The sequence below is a fragment of the Artibeus jamaicensis genome, unplaced genomic scaffold, assembly GCF_021234435.1.
Source record: "Artibeus jamaicensis isolate MK-2021 breed Jamaican fruit bat unplaced genomic scaffold, CSHL_Jam_final scaffold_474, whole genome shotgun sequence".
NCBI classification, from domain to species: domain Eukaryota; kingdom Metazoa; phylum Chordata; class Mammalia; order Chiroptera; family Phyllostomidae; genus Artibeus; species Artibeus jamaicensis.
This window is the reverse complement of record NW_026522046.1, coordinates 24,460,387-24,480,606: the sequence shown is the minus strand read 5'-3', so window position 1 is coordinate 24,480,606 and position 20,220 is coordinate 24,460,387. Positions and strand designations below refer to the sequence as shown.

At 36.5% G+C, this 20,220-nt stretch overlaps 1 protein-coding gene across 1 annotated transcript in view; it reads right to left on the bottom strand.

The window, feature by feature from the left end:
- IFT80 (intraflagellar transport 80) overlaps positions 1-20,220 on the bottom strand; it is a 106,126-nt gene that overhangs the window by 53,035 nt on the left and 32,871 nt on the right. Inside the window, exons 6-8 of the mRNA XM_053657869.1 lie at positions 13,311-13,420; positions 9,390-9,479; positions 8,512-8,649 (exon numbers count right to left, since the gene is read on the bottom strand). Of these exons, the coding sequence (XP_053513844.1) occupies positions 8,512-8,649; positions 9,390-9,479; positions 13,311-13,420 (338 nt within the window). The remainder of the gene's footprint in view (positions 1-8,511; positions 8,650-9,389; positions 9,480-13,310; positions 13,421-20,220) is intronic.

Here is a 20,220-nt window from a genome sequence, read left to right as displayed (position 1 = left end):
CAGCACTACTCCCATTAAAATAAAATGAAACAAGCAATCATACTAGAGAGAACAACGATTGAAAATGTGTCTATTAAAGTGTTGACCTACTATGACAGTACATCCCTTAGAGGCCACTTTTTTCTGTACTCTGTCAAATTGCTTAAGCATGCAGATTATTTTCTTTTTTAAAAATTTTATTTATTTATTTATTTATTTATTTATTTATTTATTTATTTATTTATTTATTGTTAGAGAGAGGGGAAGGGAGGCAGAGAGAGAGAGAGAGAAACATCAATGTGTGGTTGCCTCTCATGTGGCCCCCACTGGGGACCTGGCCTGCAACCCAGGCATGTGCCCTGACTGAGAATTGAACTGGCCACCCTTTGGTTCACAGCCTGTGCTCAATCCACTGAGCTACAACAGCCAGGGCCAGATTATTTTCCAATAGGGAAATAAGAAATATTTAAACTAAAAAACATGACTTTACAATAATAATTTTTAAAAATACCTCTTAAATGCCTACCTCGCCCTTCTCTTTACTCCTATGTAAATATACTTGGTTAAAAGGATCCTCAAATGCATATATCTTTAACCAAGTTGAATGAATTCAAGTCATAAAATTGTGTTTTCACACATTAAGTTTAGGTGGAAAATAGATGCAAAGTTTCTTACATTTCCTCAAGGTACATTAAATGACTTTTAAAATCCATATACCAGGAATTAGCAAATTGCAGTGACTTAAAGTAGGTGTTGATATAAATCAGTGGTTTTCAACTGGTGTTGCTGCCACAAGAATTTTTAAAACATGCAATATCTGACTATATGGTCAGGGGCACTGACCTCTTTTCCCTTAGATTGTCAAATTGAAAAAATGTCACCCTGGCTGATGTAGCTCACTGGTTTGAGCAAGGGCTGCAAATGAAAGGGTCGCTGCTTTGATTCCCAGTCAGGGCACATGCCTGGGCTGCAGGCCAGGTCCTCAGTGGGGACCACGTGAGAGGCAACCACACACTGATGTTTCTCTCCTCTTCTTTCTCCCTCCCTTCCCCTCTCTCTAAAAATAAATAAAATCTTTAAAAATAAATAAATAAAAATAAAAAAGTAAAAATTGTCAACAGCCAGCACAATCACAGGTGTCTGGTATAAATGAACCAAAATATATATTTTTGTCATATTGGCAAAAATAATATTTTTTGGTGTACACAGAATTTTAATTATTAGTTTACATATGCCATTAGATGAATAAGGTTAAAAATCACTTACATAATTGACAACAAAAAGTTATATGTAACAGTAGAACCAGTTACTGCAGATGATATAATCAATACAATTAATTGAATGGAAGAATAAAGGAACAGAGTAATGTTTTTATTATAATGACAAACTGGATATTCAAACACAGAGAATATAAGGATGGCAGTAAGTTCTCCCTTACACAAGCAATAGCACCACCTGCTGATAAGTATAAACTAAAAGGTCGATAGATCTTTTTAATTGTGCTGAAAGGTACCTTATACATTAAAAAATTTCCCTTGAGAACTTAAGGGGAAAAAGGGGGAGGGATTTTGAGGAACAAGTATGAATGACACAGAGATGAGGACTGGGGGGGGGGGAATGGGAGGGAGGGGGGAGACCGGGCGGGGGGGGGGGAAGAGGAAAAAAAAAATGTGCTTGAAAAGTAACCAAATAAAATTATTAAAAAAAAAAATTTCCCTTGATTTCCATTACATCTATTTTAATATAATGAAATTCATTAATAAAGTCTGCATATTTATTTATGACTATGTTACTTTGAAAGATTTTACCTTATATATTTGAATCATGCCTTTCTAAAAATCAAAGGTAAAAATAAAACTTATTATGGAATCCAGAGAAAAACTATGGTACTATGGCTTTTAATTTTTCTGCTATAAGTAATTCACATATACCATAATTTCCTTTACTAACCACTCAATAATGTACATTTAGTTTGTATCTGATATTCCCTGACCACACCTAAAATAATGCCATCTCCCATACCCAGCTTTATTTTTGTAGCATTTATTACCTTCAACATACTACATCTTTGTTTTGCTTGTTTGCTTATAGTGTTTCATCTGCTAGAATAAAAATTCAGAGCAAAGAATTTACTTTGTTTACAGCTATTTAACACCTAGGGCAAGTGCTTAGCATATATAGTAGACTCAAATACTGGTGAAGGAATTAGTAAATATGAAAATAAATGAGCAAATTAACATGCAATACATTTTTTAAATTCCTTGAAAGTATAAGTTTTGTCAAAAGTTTCAAGGATATTGATGAATGTTGCCAAATTATAATTGAGAAAAGTTGTACCAATAAATATTGCCTTCAGTGCATTATAAGGAGGCCCATTTTCCCATTCTCTGATAAGTGGGGAAAAGCACTGCTCTGTAATTATTATTATTATTATTATTATTATTATTTTTGCATGAAGCTCATTATTGAAGCGACTGGATATATTTGGAAGTTCTAGAGATATTTACAATGTACTTTCATCCTTTGCTCATTTCTTTCAGTTTCAGATTTTCTATTGGGTTCCTTTTTGTAATTTCTCTCTCTTAATTGATCTTTTCTATTTGTCCAGATCTTGCCCTCTTGGTGCCCTTTAGTTCTTTGAGCATATTTAAGACCATTGATGTAAAGTCTTTGTCTTTAAAGACTTTAAGTCTAATGCTGGGCCTCCTCATGGATAGTTTTATTTCTTTATTTTTTTTTTCTGTGAATGGACCATACTTTCCTGCCTCTTTGTATGCCTTGTAATTTTTTTGTTGAAAAGTAGATGTTTTGGATATTATAATGTGGTAACGCTGGAAATCAGATTCTCCCCGCTCCCCAGGTTTTCTGTTGTTGCTTTCTGAGGGCTGCATTCATTATTTATTTAGTGACTTTCCAAACTATTTTTGCCAAGACTATTGTTTTCATGTATAGTCACTGAAGTCTCCATTCGTTATCTCAGGGGTCAGCTTGTGACCTGCCAGAGCCAAAAAGAAAGAAAAAAAATACTCTCCCACTCTTTGCCAATTGGCTCTGCGCTCAAGCACTCCCGCCACACGTAGGCCACCTATAATTCTTCCTTAGCCTTCACCTCCTGCTTGTGATGCAAAGCTCTGCACAAAGATCGGCAGGTGATACTGAGGTTAGCATCCCGTCAGGTCTTTTCTGAGCCTGTGCCTGGCTCTGGGCACGTGCGTTGTTCTCTGGATTCCTCACTATACGTGAGAACCCTCCAAAGCTTTTATTCTCCCATGTACCTTCCTCTTCAGCCCCTTCTTTCCTAGGCTTTTTAGTCTGTCTGCTGCTTGCCCCAGGTGGCTTGGGTATGCTTTTTTTGCTTTCAGCAGAGGCCACATGGGAAGCTACTCCAGCTCTAAGAGATTTCCAAAGGAGGCAAAACAAAGACAAGCCTCTGTGCCAGTCCCTCTGAGAACCACCAGAAAGGTCAAAAAGTACAACCACAATTCTCTGAGAACGTGGTTCATAGTCTCCCATCTGGCACCAGCAAGCCTCACCAGAACGCAGGCTACTTCCCCCATGACCACAGCCAAGCTGGAAATGAGGAATGGTAAGCAGGTAAGCAAATACGCCACAATGCTTTCTTACCAAAATTTAGCAGTCTCTTTCTTCATTAAGCACTCCCCCTGATTGCTAGAAGTTTTAAATTAGATTCCAGAACTCTAAAAAAGTTGAATCTGACATTTTTTTTTTTGCCAGTTTAATGGTTGCTTGAGTAGACAGACCAATTCCTGGAGCCCCCTACTCCACCATTTTCTGTAACATCACTCTTTCTTTGCTCATTTTTACCAAGGAACATTTTAAAGATCTTTACTGCACCTGTATAATTGACACCTTTCATTAAGAAAAGTTCACACTATGCAAAATCATAAAAGAAGGAAAAGATATAGCATATAGTCACCATGGGTATATCTCTAGCAGTGCAGTAAGAGATACGGCTATACTATTTTACCTCGGTGGGATCCTAGAATAAAATGCTCTCCTAAAACCTGGTCTTTATATTAAACAACTTGCCATGAATATCTTTCCAGGTTTTTAAACATAACCCTTCTTCTCCATTTTTAAGAGTTGAGGGTAGACAATTTTAAGTATACAGAATAACCACCTAACTAGTCCCCTACATGGGGACATTTCATTTATTTCTAATTTTCACTATTATAACAACACTATGGTGAAACTGTTATACATACATCTTTGTGTACTTATACAGTGATCTCCTTGGAGAAAATCCTTATAATTGAGATCCTTAGGTCAAGGAATGTGCACATCTAACACTTGGGTATGTATTATTAAAGTAGTCTTCAAAAAGATTGAATCAATTCACATTCCCATCACAGTAAATGAAAGAGCTCATTTCCTTCTACTTGAGTAAACCCAAGGTTTTTTAAATCATTGTTAATCTTTCCAACCTATTAGGTAACATATATCATTACTTCTTCATTTTATATTTATATACTAGTTAACGTGAACACCCCCTCGTGTTTGGATTGGCCACTTGCACGTGTTTTGTGAACTACTATCGGAGTCGTCGGCTGTTTTCCCGAACGATTCCTGAAGTGTTAATCTCAGACAGAAGCTTTCCCTGTCCACTGCACCTTGAGAACCACTGGAGTAGTTAGCATAGCTCTCAAATGTGCAAAACTCATTTTTAAAAACTCATGATCAGTTATTTTAAATAAAATTTTGATATGCAGAGAATAGCTGCTACCAGACCAGCCTCCTCACACTTATATACTAAAGACAAACTACAAAAACAACTACTTGAAGACTGGAGAAAAATCAAAAGCAGGCAGACAGCCACACTGAAAACCAGTTTGGCCATTCCTCAAAAAGTGAAACATAGTTATTATTTAACCCAGTAATTCTACTCTTAAGTATATACCCAAGAAAAATGAAAACATATATCCACACAAAACTTCGACACATTCATAGCAGAATCATTCATGATAAAAAAATTGAAAAAAATCCAAATATCTGTCAACTGATAAATGGATAAACAAAACATGACATAGTCATATAATGGAATATTATTTGTCCACAAAAAGAAATAATGTATTGATATGTACTACAACATGGATGAACCTTAAAAATATTATGTTAAATGTAAGAAGCCAGCCACAAGAGGCCACATGATGGTTTATTCCATTTATATGGTGAGAATAGACAAATCCATACAAAAAGAAAGTACCAGTAGATTAGTACTTGCCAGGGGCTGGGAGTGACTTAGGCAGAAATGGAGATTGGCAATGAGTATGTGATTCCTTTTAGAGGGAGGGAAAGATGCTCTAAAGCAGAGTGGCTGGTAGCTGCACAATCCTGTGAATATAATAAAAACAGTACACTGTACGCTTTACGTGGATAAATGTAGAGTATGTGAATTATATCTCAATAATGTTGACTTTTTAAAAAGCAGTCGGAAACTTGAGGGGAGTCAATGGTTGAAAGAAGGGAACAGAAGTGAGTGTATTTCCATTTTTTTACACTTTTTACCTGAGAGCAGGCCCAACTTGTTGCCTGCACCACTGTTCCTTTGAAACCAAAGCAGTATTTCCAATATGTGAATATTATCGAGTTACTACCCACCACCCAAGGTTCTCTACCGACTGACATACTGGTGTTCCAACTGCATTGTTTTAGCTGTTTAAAGCAAATCTTATATTGGATGCTAATAGTAAAGCTGATCAATGTTTAGCTTCTCTGCTGTGGGTGAAGAGGAGGACCACCAAGAACTCAACCCTCTCCCCTGTTTTCCACCCCACAGCTACACTTTAGGAGGCTCCACCGAAAATAATTAGATTTAAAATCATAAAAATTGAAACTCTTCCATGGTAAACAAGATCTTATCTGAGAATGTCTTTTTGGTATTATCTCCTGGTACTATCCCCTGTAAAATCTTACTGCACGAAAAGCACCACACTCTTCTGTATTTTGATGCATGAGAGGTTCCCTCCGCCTGCAGCTACTTGGAGAACTACTCATTCTTTAAGCCTCAGCTCTCCAATTAATGTCCCACAACGGAGTTAGGCCCTGCCACAATTTCACAGTGCTTACACTAAACGAGCCTCCTGTACAGCACTAATCATACTGCACTTTAAATCCTATAGTCTGATCTCCACAAGACTGTCAACAACTTGACAGTCTTGAAGGAAAATCTTAACAGCTTTCCATCCCTAGTTTCTAAAATGCTCTGATGAATAGTATTTATTTAATGTCTATTGAATAAAAACCAAGTCCTGCCCTGGCTGGTGTAGCTCAGTGGATTGAGCACGGGCTTGCGAACCAGACAATCACGGTTCGATTCCCAGTCAGGGCACATACCGGGGTTGCAGACCGGTTCCCTGCAGGCCACTTCCCAGCAGGGGACGCATGAAAGGCAACCATACATTGATACTTCTCTCCCTCTCTCCTTCCCTTCCCCTCTAAAGATAAATAAATAAAATAATATTAAAAAAAAAAACCAACTCCTTTTAGAAAGTTGTTTTCTAGATTATTAACATTCTAAAAATGGATTTGATATTTGATAAAGTAAATCTTTAATCCATTTATTTAGATCAACTCAATGCCCCAAGCTTTTAAAATTTTTCATCAAAATGGCAAATTAAAAGTGGTATGCTTAGCCCTGGTTGGTGTAGCTCAGTGGATTGAGTGCAGGCCTGCAAACCAAAGAATCACGGTTCAATTCCCAGTCAGGGCACATGCCTGGGTTGCAGGCCACGTCCCCAAAGGGGACACATGCAAGGTAACCACACACTGATGTTTCTCTCCCTCTCTTTCTCCCTCCCTTCCCTTCTCTCTAAAAGTAAATAAATAAAATCTTTAAAAAATAATAATAAAATAAAATAAAAATAAAATTATTATGCTTAAATGGACTTATTGGTGGATTATTGAGTATCTACTGCACTACATAGATAAAACAGAATCCTTGAGCTTTGGGATCTTTTTAAAGATTTATTTGTTTGTTTGTTTGTTTATTTATTTATTTTTAGAGAGAGAGGGGAAGGGAGGGAGAAAGAAGAGGAGAGAAACATCAATGTGTGATCGCCTCTCATGCACCTGCTACTGGGGACCTGGTCCACAACCCAGACATGTGCTGTCACCGGGAATCGAACCAGCAATGCTTTGGTTCGCAGGCCAGCATTTAATCCACTGAGCCACACCAGCCAGGGCTAACTATGGGATCTTATAAAGTATCTAGGGAGTCAAATATAATATATACAAAACTAAAATGGACAATACAAGGGCACAAGATATTGTGAAAATGTGAGTAGATATTCTATAGACAAAATCATGGATAGAAAAATCAGATGCAAATGAGATTATCTGCTCTATTATCCTGATGTTATAACTAAGAAAAAAGAAACCTAGGTGAGAAGTTAGAAAAACAGATAACCTTTAGATCACCTGCGGAACGTACCATGAAGGGAAGTCAAACATGAGATGGGCCTTACAGAATGGATTGTACTCAGTAAGTGTAAGAGAGAGAGAGCGTTCTGTGAAGAAATGACTGCGGAAGTTAGTGAGCGCAAAGGATTCATGAGTCAGTGCTGGACCTGATTCGGACAAATACAAATTAGGGAGTTGTGAGAAGGAAGGACGATAAATATATTGTATGACACCAGGTTTCAGAGAATTTGTAAAGCCAGGCAGAGGACTTTATATTTTATGTCAAAGAAAACAAGTAACCAGAAAACTTAAAAGATCATTTATAAAGTGCCCCAAATTCTAAGATAACAGTCTCATTTTTCGATGGAGGAAAATAAGCCACAGACAAATTGTGTGATTTCCTCAGTTAGAAATAGTATGGGATAACCACACCCATACAGCGCTGCTGCTTCTGGCCCTTTGATGAAACAACTTACTCTTCACCACTGGTAAATGCTGCTGAGCTTGGCTGTGTGCTGAAGTACTACCCAGAATCCATGCGACAGAAGGCTTATTCTCTTGTGAGGAGAAAGTCTCCCAGATATTCAAACACGAATTCTTAACAAAAAAAAGTCCTTTGGTTTTAAAACAACCAGTTTTTAAATTTACCATCAGTATTTTACCAAAAATATGAAACCAAAATTTTTGTATGAAACATATTTGACAATTAAAAAAACGTTTACAATTGAACTCTCCATCTTGATTGAGCATGAATTTTAATACTTTAGATATTTTACCATCTTTTATAATCATGCTTAAAATAAGTATTTCCAGAAAGACAAATTATAGAGAATATACCTATTCTTCAAACTTAAAGAGTTTGGTCCCACAAATCTGGAACTAATTGAATCAGTATATTAGGACGACAAATCAGAATTGCAGATTCAGTCAAATGCAATCATTGAAAATGTTTTTTAAAGACTGAGAACCATATAAGGGGAATAAATGGTAATGGAAAAAAATACAATTTTTTAAAAAAGCAATTTACTGGAATAAAATGACTGAGCACCAGGTGTGCTGTGCATTACCGCATTTATGACAGCACATCTGTGACTACTCCCCACAATAACTTACCCCAGTTTTATCACACAGGCGTAAGGTATGAAACGAGCCAATGGCAAATAACTCTCCATCTGGAGCCCAGGCAACCGAGGTAATAGGATGCTCATGGGGTTGTGAATTGTACAAAAGACGGCCATAACTATCCCATACCTACAAAAGCAAATTTTAAAAAATCTTTGCAAACAGTCACCACTGCATTATTACAAACAAGTTTGTCTTACAGTGAGGTATCAAGTTAAAGACTTCAAAAGCATCACTTTACAATATTAACAATGAAATGTCTTTATTATCACAAAAGGGGGGAAAAGGTGTATTTCTTGAAACCTAAATATCTCAAAAATATATATGATAACAATGTGGTAATTTTCAGATATTACTAAATCTCTGATTAATCATAAAACCTACCATTTTAAGTCCATTTAGATGTAATAAAGTTGAGATGTTGAATTTTGCTTAAATTCTTTTTGTCCAAAAAATGCTCTATCAACTTTCTCTAAAAGTATTTATTTAAATTAAATTTTCTCTTACTATGGTTACATTAAACTTTATTCCCCCCCCCCACAAATTATTTTGGTCTGAAGCTAATAATGTTTAACTAATAATCTTGATTTTTAAAAACTTAAATTGAGTTGATTTAAATTGAGTCACTAACACTAGAAGTTGTATTTATGTTGGTACTCCCTAAATCAAGTTCTATAGGTCAGTGAGGTAGGCCAATGAGAAAATCAGCACTTTAAAATACCAGTTAAAATTTTACAATAACAACTTGCTGAATTATCAGAGGTAAATGAGATGGCTAAAATGAGGACTAAAAGAATATTCTTAGATGCTAAATACTTTTCACCTAAATTTGACTCTTACAACCAGGTGATTAATTCAAACATACGTACCTTATATTTACAGTCTTCACCAGCAGATAAAATTAAATCATTGACTGAGTTCCAATCTACTTTTAAGATAATGCCATCATGAGCTTTCCACTATGAAAAAAAAAGACATTAATTATAACTTCAAGAGCACTGAAGTTATAATTTTTTAATGTAAGGGTTTTTTTAATAGGAAAAGAGATTTTGCCTCTTTCTAATGATTCTCTTGTGGTCTCCTTGGAGAGTCCCATCTTCCTTTCATAGCCATTATGCGTAACCTCACTTGCTCGTTTCATTTCTAAGCTAAACTAATGAAAGTACCTAGCACTATGACATCCCCTGTATAGCTGACATCCACCATATAGCTTACATCCTTATTATTTCCTCAGATGCCTGAACTCCAGATGGAAAATGACTTGCTGCTGAACGATTCCAAGTTTGATATTAGTGTGATAAGACTGGAATGAATGTTATGTACTCCAAAACTTCAGTTAAATCCAAAGCTTGCTCTCCTTTGTACAGCTGGTTCCATTACTGATACTGCCTTCATTCTTGTTAACTCATTCTTTTCTTTGTTTTATTGTTGTTAAAGTACAGTTGTCTCCATTTTCCTGCCACCACTCACCCCAGCCCCACCCATCCCGACCTGTCACCCTCAATCCTACGCCCCTCCTCCTTAGTACTCTCTTCATTCCCTTCTGCATATTCCCCTAAGCTTCATTCTCTTTACCCTCATATCTCTACAGGAGTCACTGAACCGTGAGAATCTGCTGCTGCATTTACCATAAAAGGATGTATTCCACAGACATTTATATATTCTACACACATATATATGGATTTATATATAAGTGGCCCAGAAATTGACAGTCCAGAAAATAAGCATGGATATTTTCTTGTCCTTAAATATAATTCACATACCCACTTAGCTACTAACACACATGTGATTAAAAACTATCTTTTACCATGTTTAGGCAGAATAATATAACTGAAAAAAAATTAATTTTCCTTGAAGCCTCTAAGGTACATATTAATGTCTGAGCCAATTAACTTCATATCAAATAGTGATCAATTTTAAAGGCTCTTTCTATACACCATTCCCAATCTATTATTCTTAATGTGTTTAGAATAAAATATTAAATTAGGCCCAAATAAGAATAATTCATAGCTTGTTTTATTCAAGGTATATAAAAATATACTCTCTCGAAAACATGTTTTGATAACACATGTTAAAAAACAATAATTCTCACAAATTCCAAATTAACCCAATGTCCTAAAATAAACTGCAAGGACAAAAATAACAATATATAGACAGAGATACATACACACACACACACATATATATATAGCTAGATGTACACAGAGAAAAACTTAGAAACAAAATAGGATTTAAAGTTCCCTTACACAGTTGACCCATGAGTTTGAACTGAACAGGTCCACTTACATGAGGATTTTTTCAATAAATACTATAAATGTATTTTCTCTTCCTATGATTTTAATATTTTCTCTAGCTTATTTTAAGAATATAGTATGTAGGCCCTAGATGGTGTAGCTCAGTGGATTGAGCACAGGCCTGTGAACCAAAGGATCGCAGTTTGATTCCCACCCAGGGCACGTGCCCGGGTTGCAGGCCAGTTCCCAGCAAGGGATGCATGCAAGACAACCATACATTGATATTTCTCTCCCTCTCTTCTTCCCTTCCCCTCTAAAGATAAATAAAAATCTTTTTAAAATCTATATTAAAAAAAGAATATAGTATATAGTACATATAACATATAAAATATGTGTTAATTGACTGTTTATGATATTGGTGAGACTTCTGGTCAACAGTAGGCTATTAGTAGTTAAGTTCTATGGCATCAAAGGTTATAATTGAATTGTCAATTATGCAAAAGTCAGTGCCCCTAACCCCTGGGTTGTTCAAGGATCAACTCTACTATGCTTTAGGATATCAATTTATATACTACATATATGCATTATTATATATATTGCTATTATATATAATGTACAGTTCTCACTTATTTCTCAATGTTGGTCATTTTATGAAATTCTTTTGAACAAGCTCCTTAACACCAGAGAATGTTCTGTTTCACTTTGAGTATCTCGCAGTTAGCACTCTGCCTGGTGTACAGTGCAAATGCACTGTGCAAATGCACATTTTCACTAACTGAATAAGTAAAAAATGTCTTCTCATTATAAAACCACATTTAGGGTCTCTTTAAGTCCCGAGAGCTCTTATGGGAAATGAGGTGTATACTTTTCAACTGTATTCTACAATCAACAATTAAGCATTCTTTTTTTGGACAAGCCAAATTTGACTATACATTTATGCTCAAGGAGCACTGTCGCGCTTCAGTTTTTTAAAAGGAATAGAAAATCTGCACCGTCACTAACCACACTTTAACTTTTCCTCTCTACTCCAGCTGGACTTTGGCACTAGATACTTTTCCTTCCCTCCACTACTTCCTGGCTCAAAGGCTCTACCAAACCACTAAATTATAATTTAATTTATCAGTAGTGACACAAGCATCTTCCAATCACATAATTATAAACTAAGATTCATCTTGCCTGTTTTTTGCTATATAATTTCACAGCAGATTTTCTGAGTATAAGTGGTAGGGAAGAACTTTGGCTAAAGGTAGTCAGAACTCAAAAGAGAATTATCTTTTGAAGCTTCTTCCTTTTGCCCAAACTCTTCCTCATTTATATAAGAGGAAGAACTTATATCTTTCATTTCTTGTTTGCCTCACAGTTCTTAGCAGACTGTTCTGCATGAAGGAAAAATGTATATGCATGCTGACCACATGATATATATATATATAGCATAATCTATAAGTAAATTACTAATCTGAAATCTCAAAGTCATTTCGATCTCACTCCCCCAAATCTGTATCTACTCAACTGTTAAATCTGATGCTTTTTCTTAAAACACCTCTATAACCTGCTGTAGCAGACCAATCTCCAGCACCAAATATCTTCACCAGGACCTAGTCATTCTACATGTTTCTGGCTTCCTTGCTCTAATTTATTAGAGGCTAACTAAAATGTAGAGATAAGCTAGTAATAATTTCAATAACAATCCCTCTATATTGAATGCTTACTGTACGTACTCAATACACTTACTGTATATACTATCCTATGCACTCTGTAATTTAACTCATTTAATCCTTACAATAATCCTACCAAGTATCACAACTAAGACATAAGATAGCTGAGGCTCAGAGACATAATTTATAATTTGCACTTGAACCCAGGCGACTAACTCCAAAGCCTATATTCTTATTCACCACACAATACTGTGTCATTATGAATAAAGAAAATGATTCTTCCTTTTAACACTGGTATCAAATATCAAAATTCTGGACATAGGCTTAAAGGTTTTCCATTAATTTGTCCTATGCTTACCTGTTTTAACTGCCACCATTGTTTTGCTTCTCTGTAATTGGTAAAATTACCTAATTTGTTCTAAATTGTTCTATACTGACTAGCCCTCCATTCCAAAAATACTGAAAAAATGCCAGAGTCTTAGAGAAATCCCAAGTGTATTGAATAGATGAGAAGAAGGAAGAAGATGACAGTGATGATAATAAAAAATAGTCTAAACAAGCTTTTAAAGTTTTATGGTTTTTGTCTTGTTTTGTCTCAAATGTATGCATTTGAGACTGGTTCTGCTAAATTGCCAATCATGCCAAATCCTGTGACAAGTTGGTAACTCAAAGCACATTTATGATTTACTGGTAAACTGTTAGTTGTAATGAGGAGGAAGTGAACCTTGTTGGGAACATAACCAAATATTCCCTATTCTATAAAAAAGGCTGATAAAACCACACACTGAAAATCCTTAGACTGTAAAAAGACCACCCAGAAGAAAGGGACTCCTAAGAAAATGACCTCTCACTTAACAGTCTGGCAAATCCTGGTAACAATTTACAAATGCCTGAGAAGTACCTGTAAAACTTTAGCATTGGGTTGAAGAGGTTTAATGATCAGCTGCTTGCCTGCTGTATAAAGAACCTTTTCTGAATCAGGGCCCCATGCCACTGAATACACTGGTGTTCCTGTAAAAAAGAAAGAAAAACCTGATAAACTTTATCATGCCTTTTCAAAAGAGAGATGGTTAAGAGGATCAAAAATGTAATTTGGGGCATCATTTCATTTCCTCCTAATTCAAAAGGCCTTTTAAATTTGGGTGGAGTCTCATACTGAAATACAGGCTAGGTTAACACTGACCGTTGAAAATCTGCTTTGATAACTGCCAATCTATAGCTTTAACTAATTTTGGTCTTGCTCAGAAAAGATGGAGTTTTAGGAATTTAAAATATTTTGTTACTGAAATACATAAAATAAATACATTATTTAAAGATATAAAGAGGTATCATTTCCCATCATTAATAGCTATCAGCTTAAACTGACTCAATGTATAAACTGACTTACACAAAAATACATATGGTATATACACCTTACAGATTAAGTCCCATTCCTGATGCTGCTATAGGAAACGGAACTGCCCCTCATCCGCTGCTTCAGAAGTAGCCTAATGCACAGAAAATGCCCAAACCCCCAAATGACCTCTCTCCCACCTATGAAATCACATATTAAATGTGGTTACTAATCACATATTAGATGTGAAATGGCATATTAAATATCAGATCAGAGAAAGTTTTGCTATCAATCAATCAAGTGTGGCTTTAGCCTGAAAGCTGGGCTAAGAAGGGCTCAAACATCCTATAACCAGGACAAAGTTGACTCCACTTCCAGGGGAAAAATAGAAGTTTGAGTTACCTATCATACCATAAGCTATCCATACATTAAATTTCATACTGCTTTCAATGTCCTAGAGTAGGAATTTAGGGATAATATTTCCTAACTCAATTACTTTAAATTACCTAATATCTTCTGGAAGGCTATACTTTTTGTGAGCCTAGGTTTGTTTTTTTTTTTAAATAAATACCTTATCTATTGAAAGCATTAAAAATCTATATCCTGGACTTCAGGCCAAGATGGAGGCCATAGGTAGACACACTGTGCCTCCTCACACAACCAAAACAAGGACAACAACAATTTAGAAACAAAATAACAACCAGAACTGACAGAAAATTGAACTGTATGGAAGTCAGAGAGCCAAGGAGTTGAAACAGACACATTCATCCAGACTGGAAGGCAGGGCGGAGTCGGACCACTTAGCGAAGAGGGGTCACGTCATAAAAAGCGGTGACACCAGGCATGCAAGGCACCCCGGGGGCATCTAGACAGCAGCGGGCAAACCCTGGGTGGGCAGGCAGTGGCTGCCAGACCCTGGGCATGGTGTGGCAACGGGCAGACCTAGTGAGGTGGGGATTGTGAAGTGAGGCACTGCACACAAGGCAGCTGGCTGACTGGGCCCTGGTCCCACATTCGCATGCAGATGAACCAGGCGAAACTGGGGACTGTGATAGACCATGCAACCTAGGGTCCCAGTGCCGGGAAATAAAGTCTCAAAACCCAGTTGAAAACACCTGTGGGGCTTGCCATGCAGGGAGAGACCCCAGCCTCACAAGAGAGTTCGTTGGAGAGAACCACAGGGTCCTAGAATGTACACAAACCCACCCACCCAGGAATCAGCACCAGAAAGGCCCAGTTTGCTTGGGGGAAGCAGCGGAAGAGACTGAGGTCCAACAGAGAGCAAAGCAAGCACCATTGTTCTCTCTCAGACCCTGCCCCCACATACAGTGTCACAACCCAGTGACTGGCTTGCCCCACCCTGGTGAACAACTAAGGCTCTGCCCTCATACACAGCAGGCATGACAAGACAAAAAAAAAAAAAAATGGCCCAAATGGAAGAACAGATCAAAGCTCCAGAGCAAATACAACTAAGTGACCAAGAGATAGCCAACCTATCAACTCACAGTTCAAGTCACTGGTGATAAGGATGCTTACAGAGTTAGTTGAATTTGGTCACAAATTAGACGAAAAAATGAAGGCTATGCTAAGTGAAACAAAAGAAAATGCATAGGGAACCAATAGTGATTGGAAGGAAACTGGGACTCAGATCAATCAAGTGGACCAGAAGGAAGAAAGAAACAACCAAACAGAAAAGAATGAAGAAACAAGAATTCAAAAGAATGAGGAGAGGCTTAGGAACCTCTAGAACATCTTTAAACATTCCAACATCTGAATTATAGGGGTATCAGAAGGGGAAGAGGAAGAATAGTAAGTGGAAAACATATTTGAAAAAACAATAAAGGAGAACTTCACCAATCTGGCAAAGGAAATAGACTTCCAGGAAGTCCAGGAAGCTCAGAGAGTCCCAAAAAAGTTGGACCCAAGGAGGAACACATCAAGGCACATCATAATTATATTACACAAGATAAAAATGAAGGAGAGAATCCTAGAAGCAGCAAGAGATAAGGAGACAGTTACCTACAAAGGAATTCCCATCAGACTGTCAGCTGATTTCTCAAAAGAGACCTTACAGGTAGGCAAGGGGGGGCTGGAAAGAAGTATTCCAAGTCATGAAATCCAAAGACCTACAACCAAGATTGCTCTATCCAGCAGAGCTTTCATTTAGAATGGAAGGACAAATAAAGTGCTTCCCAGATAAAGTCAAGTTAAAGGAGTTCATTATCACCAAGCCCTTATTATATGAAATGTTAAAGGGACTTGTTTAAGAAAAAGAAGATAGGAAACATGTATAGTAAAATGACAGCAAACTCACAATTATTAACAACCACACCTAAACAAAAATAAACTAAGCAAACAACTAGAACAGGAACAGAACCACAGAAATGGAGATCACTATGGAGATCACTATGGAGATCACATAGCAACAGGGGAATGGGAGGAGGAGAGGGGAGGAAAGGGTACAGAGAATAAGTAGTATAGATGGTAGGTAGAAAATAGACAGGGGGAGGGCAAGAATAGTATGGGAAATGTAGAAGCTAAAGAACTTAAGACACATGGACATGAACTAAAGGAGGGGAATGTGGGTGGGAGAGGGGGTGTGGGGTAGACGGGAATGAGGGGGGAATGGGACAACTGTAATAGCACAATCAATAAAATATATTTTATAAAAATCTATATCCCGCTGTCTGATTCAGTTACCTATTCATTAGAAAATTGAATCAGGTTATAAAATTAATCTATGAAATATGAAATATATATCAGGTAAAAGCTTGTGTTCACTCTATTCTTTTATGCCATTTTCTTCCCAACCAAAACACAAGTGTGAGCAAGTCTCGATGGTATATAAGACTTAGAAAGTCTAATTTACATCTAGTCCAAAAAAATCCTGAAGCATGACTTTTACAGTTTAGGAGAGACATACTGGGTCTAAATATCCTATTCAGTCAATGGCATCTTGTGCTGTTCTGTCATCAGAGGAACCTCCAGATGGCCAATGACATGGCCGACCTCAGAACACACTTCTCTTTTTTCTGTACTTAATAAGTATATTTTCTTGGAGTAGCCAGGAGCTGACCAGGGCTTAGAAAGTAAATCTCTTAATGAACAGAAATTAAGTGCTAATAAATTCCCCAGGAAATGTAAATGAAACTTTCACATATCTCAAATGTGGTTCTTGGATGAGGGAACAGGGGAGAAAAACTTATTTGATAAAGAAGTAGTATTATAGGTGCCTTCTTTATTTTCATTATTATAACTGTAATTGTTGTGCAAAATAGTAAATTAACAGATTTTAATTATAGATTATCAAATTTTCATGAATATGCTCAGTAAAATTACACTTTACTGAGTATATACTAAATGATAACAAACATCTATACCCAAGGAAATAATTCAGAAACTACAACTCCCATTGAGTTATACAGGATGTGACTCTAGCCCTTTAGTTGTGGTAAAAGGCACAGTTGGGGTATAGGATGAGGAGCTACGACGCTTTAGTCCTCTTTAGCGTTGAATCTGTGGCCCCATTAAGTCAGCTGTGTCACCATTTCCTTGCTGATAAAAGCTTACAGATCTTCAGAATACTTATTTTCCCTTTTGAGACATTAAGATTATTCATTTCCTGTTTATAAAACAATATTTTAGACAATAATAATGTTAAAGAAACAGATATAATAACTATGGCTTAAAACCAAATAAGCTTATGGAGAAAAAGTAACTCCTTGGTTATAACATGTGATTTTGAACCACATTCCTTCAATCAAAAAACAAATACCACGCTATTTATGATAAATAACCTTAAATAAAATCAATAGCTATGTTGCATTAATTTAGTCTTCCTAACCATCAATATTCAAAATGGATAAAACATCAAGAACTAAGAGAAGTCTTCATCATAGTCACCCTTTATATTTGTAATAAAATATTAAGTGTGAAACTACTATATATATGAATCTTTTCTTTTCCAAAAGGAGATGTACTACACATTGCTGTATAACTTCCAATTTGGGTGGTTCTAACACAGATCATTATTGAAAGTGGATTAATTAGCTTCAGAAAAAAAGTAATTATTTCTATTGTGATGAAATCTCCCATTAACATTTGAAATAAATCTATAATATTTTAAATGCTTTAAAAAATTATTAAAGCACTGAATTATTATTAGTGCTACTCTTCCCTTTGTACAGTCAGCAGGGAATAAATTTAGCTTTTAAGACCGAATTACTTTAAACCCAAATGCTTATAAAATTATGTAATAAAATGTTTTTCATTTCATAATTAACAAAAACAAAAAATTATAAGAAATTATTTGCCTTTTATATTGGGAATTTTTATTTATGTTCCATTTCAGTTAAGACACTAAAAAAGATCTTGTTTTTCTGACTTTGTACAATATACCCATGTGACCTTTTTGACATTTTTTAAGAAACCACATGCACCTGGGGTTGTGTTAAATGTCAGACCCTTATCTCTCTGTAAAACAAATTATCTAAATTCTTTCAACCTGTTGAAGGCATTTTAAACCACAGAAGAGGAGACAAAAATGTATTTCAATTGTTTTAAGGAAGTACCTGGTCAAACATAGCATGTTTTTCACATTCATACTAAAAGGTATCCCCTAAAAATGTTGTTTTTGAATGTTTTTAAGAATGCTTTTGAAACAGACACTTCACTATTTTAATGAAGCATTAGTTATCTTTGCCTTGAGTGCAATATAGGTTTACATTGAATGATATGAGGAAAGTGCTTGGAGCAGAGCCTGGCACTATATGAGCACGCTCTGTTAGTGATTACTACTAAAATTACTTTGCAATGCCACCAGCAACCATTTGTTTATTATGTTTATGGTAGCTAGTAGGTTCTCAGTTTTTTAGTTGTTACTAAATCATTAAAAATTTAAAAACCAAGAATTACTTCCCTTTATTCTATTTGTATGGGCAGTTACTAACAATTGGTAATCAAGTGCAATTTATAAAATTAAAAAGAACTTCTTAGACTTCCAGACAAAATGTTGGAGGCATAGGTAAGTACACTTTGCCTCCCTGCACAACTGAAAGAAGGAAAACAACAAATTTAAAAACAAAAAATAACCAGAACTGCAGGAAAATCAAACTGTATGGATGTCCAACAACCAAGGAGTTAAAGAAGAACATTCATCCAGACCAGTAGGAGGGGAAGAAACATTCACCCAGACCAGTAGGAGGGGAAGAAACATTCATCCAGACCACCAGATGGGTGCTGGGGCAAAGAGGATGCATGGCAAGGTAGCACCTGGAGGACCAGGCAGACAAGGCTATGGCTGGTGGTCCCACATTTGTATACAGATAAACTGGGGAAAATAAACTGTGGATGAGATAGACCGTGTAACCCAGGGTTCCAGACCAAAAAAAGAAAGCCTTAAAACCCCTGTCTGTAAAAACCTGTGGGCATTGCAGCAGCAAGAGAAACTCCCAGCTTCACAAGAGACTTCATTGGAGAGACCCACAGGGTCCTAGAATGTAAACAAACCCACCCACCCAGGAATCAGCACCAGAAGGGGCGAATTTCTTGTGGGTAGCAGAGAAAGTGACTGAAAGCCGGCCAAGAGCTGAGCAAGTAGCATTGTTACCTCTCTGAACTCTGCCCCACATACAGTGCCACAAAGCAGCCACTTGGGCTGCCTTGACTTGGCAAATACCTAAGGCTCCACCCCTTACTACATAATAGGAACAGCAAGACAAAGAAATAAGGCCCAAATTTAAAAAAAGATAAAAGCTCCTAAAACAGAACTAACCTATGAAGAGACAGCCAACCTATCAGATGCGGAGTTCAAAAAACTGGTAATCAGGATGCTCATAGAAATGGCTGAGGATGGTCACAAAGTACAGGGAAAAGTGAAGGTTATGCAAAGTGAAATAGAGAAAAATGTACAGGGAACCAACAGTGAAGGAAAGAAAACTGGGACTCAAATCAATGATTTTGAGCAAAAGGAAGAAATAAACATTCAACTGGAACAGAATAAGAAACAAGAATTCATAAAAATGAGGAGAAGCTTGGGAACCTCTAGGACAACGTCAAACATTCCAACATCTGAATCATAGGGGTGCCAGAAGAAGAAGAGGAAGAACAAAAAATGGAAAAATTATTTCAAAAAATAATGAAAGAGAACTTCCCTAACCTGGCAAAGGAAAAAGACTTCCAGAAAGTCCAGGAAGTCCAGGAAGCTCAGAAAGTCCCAAAGAAGTTAGACCCAAGGAAGCACACACCAAGGCACATCATAATTACATTACCCAAGATTAAAGATAAGAAGAGAATCTTAAAAGCAGCAAGAGCAAAGGAGACAGTTACCTAAAAAGGAGTTCCCATAAGACTATCAGCTGATTTCTCAAAAGAAACCTTGCAAGCAAGAAGGGGTTGGAAAGCAGTATTGAAAGTCATGAAAGGCAAGGACTTACACCCAAGAATACTCTATCCAGCAAAGCTATCATTTAGAATGGAA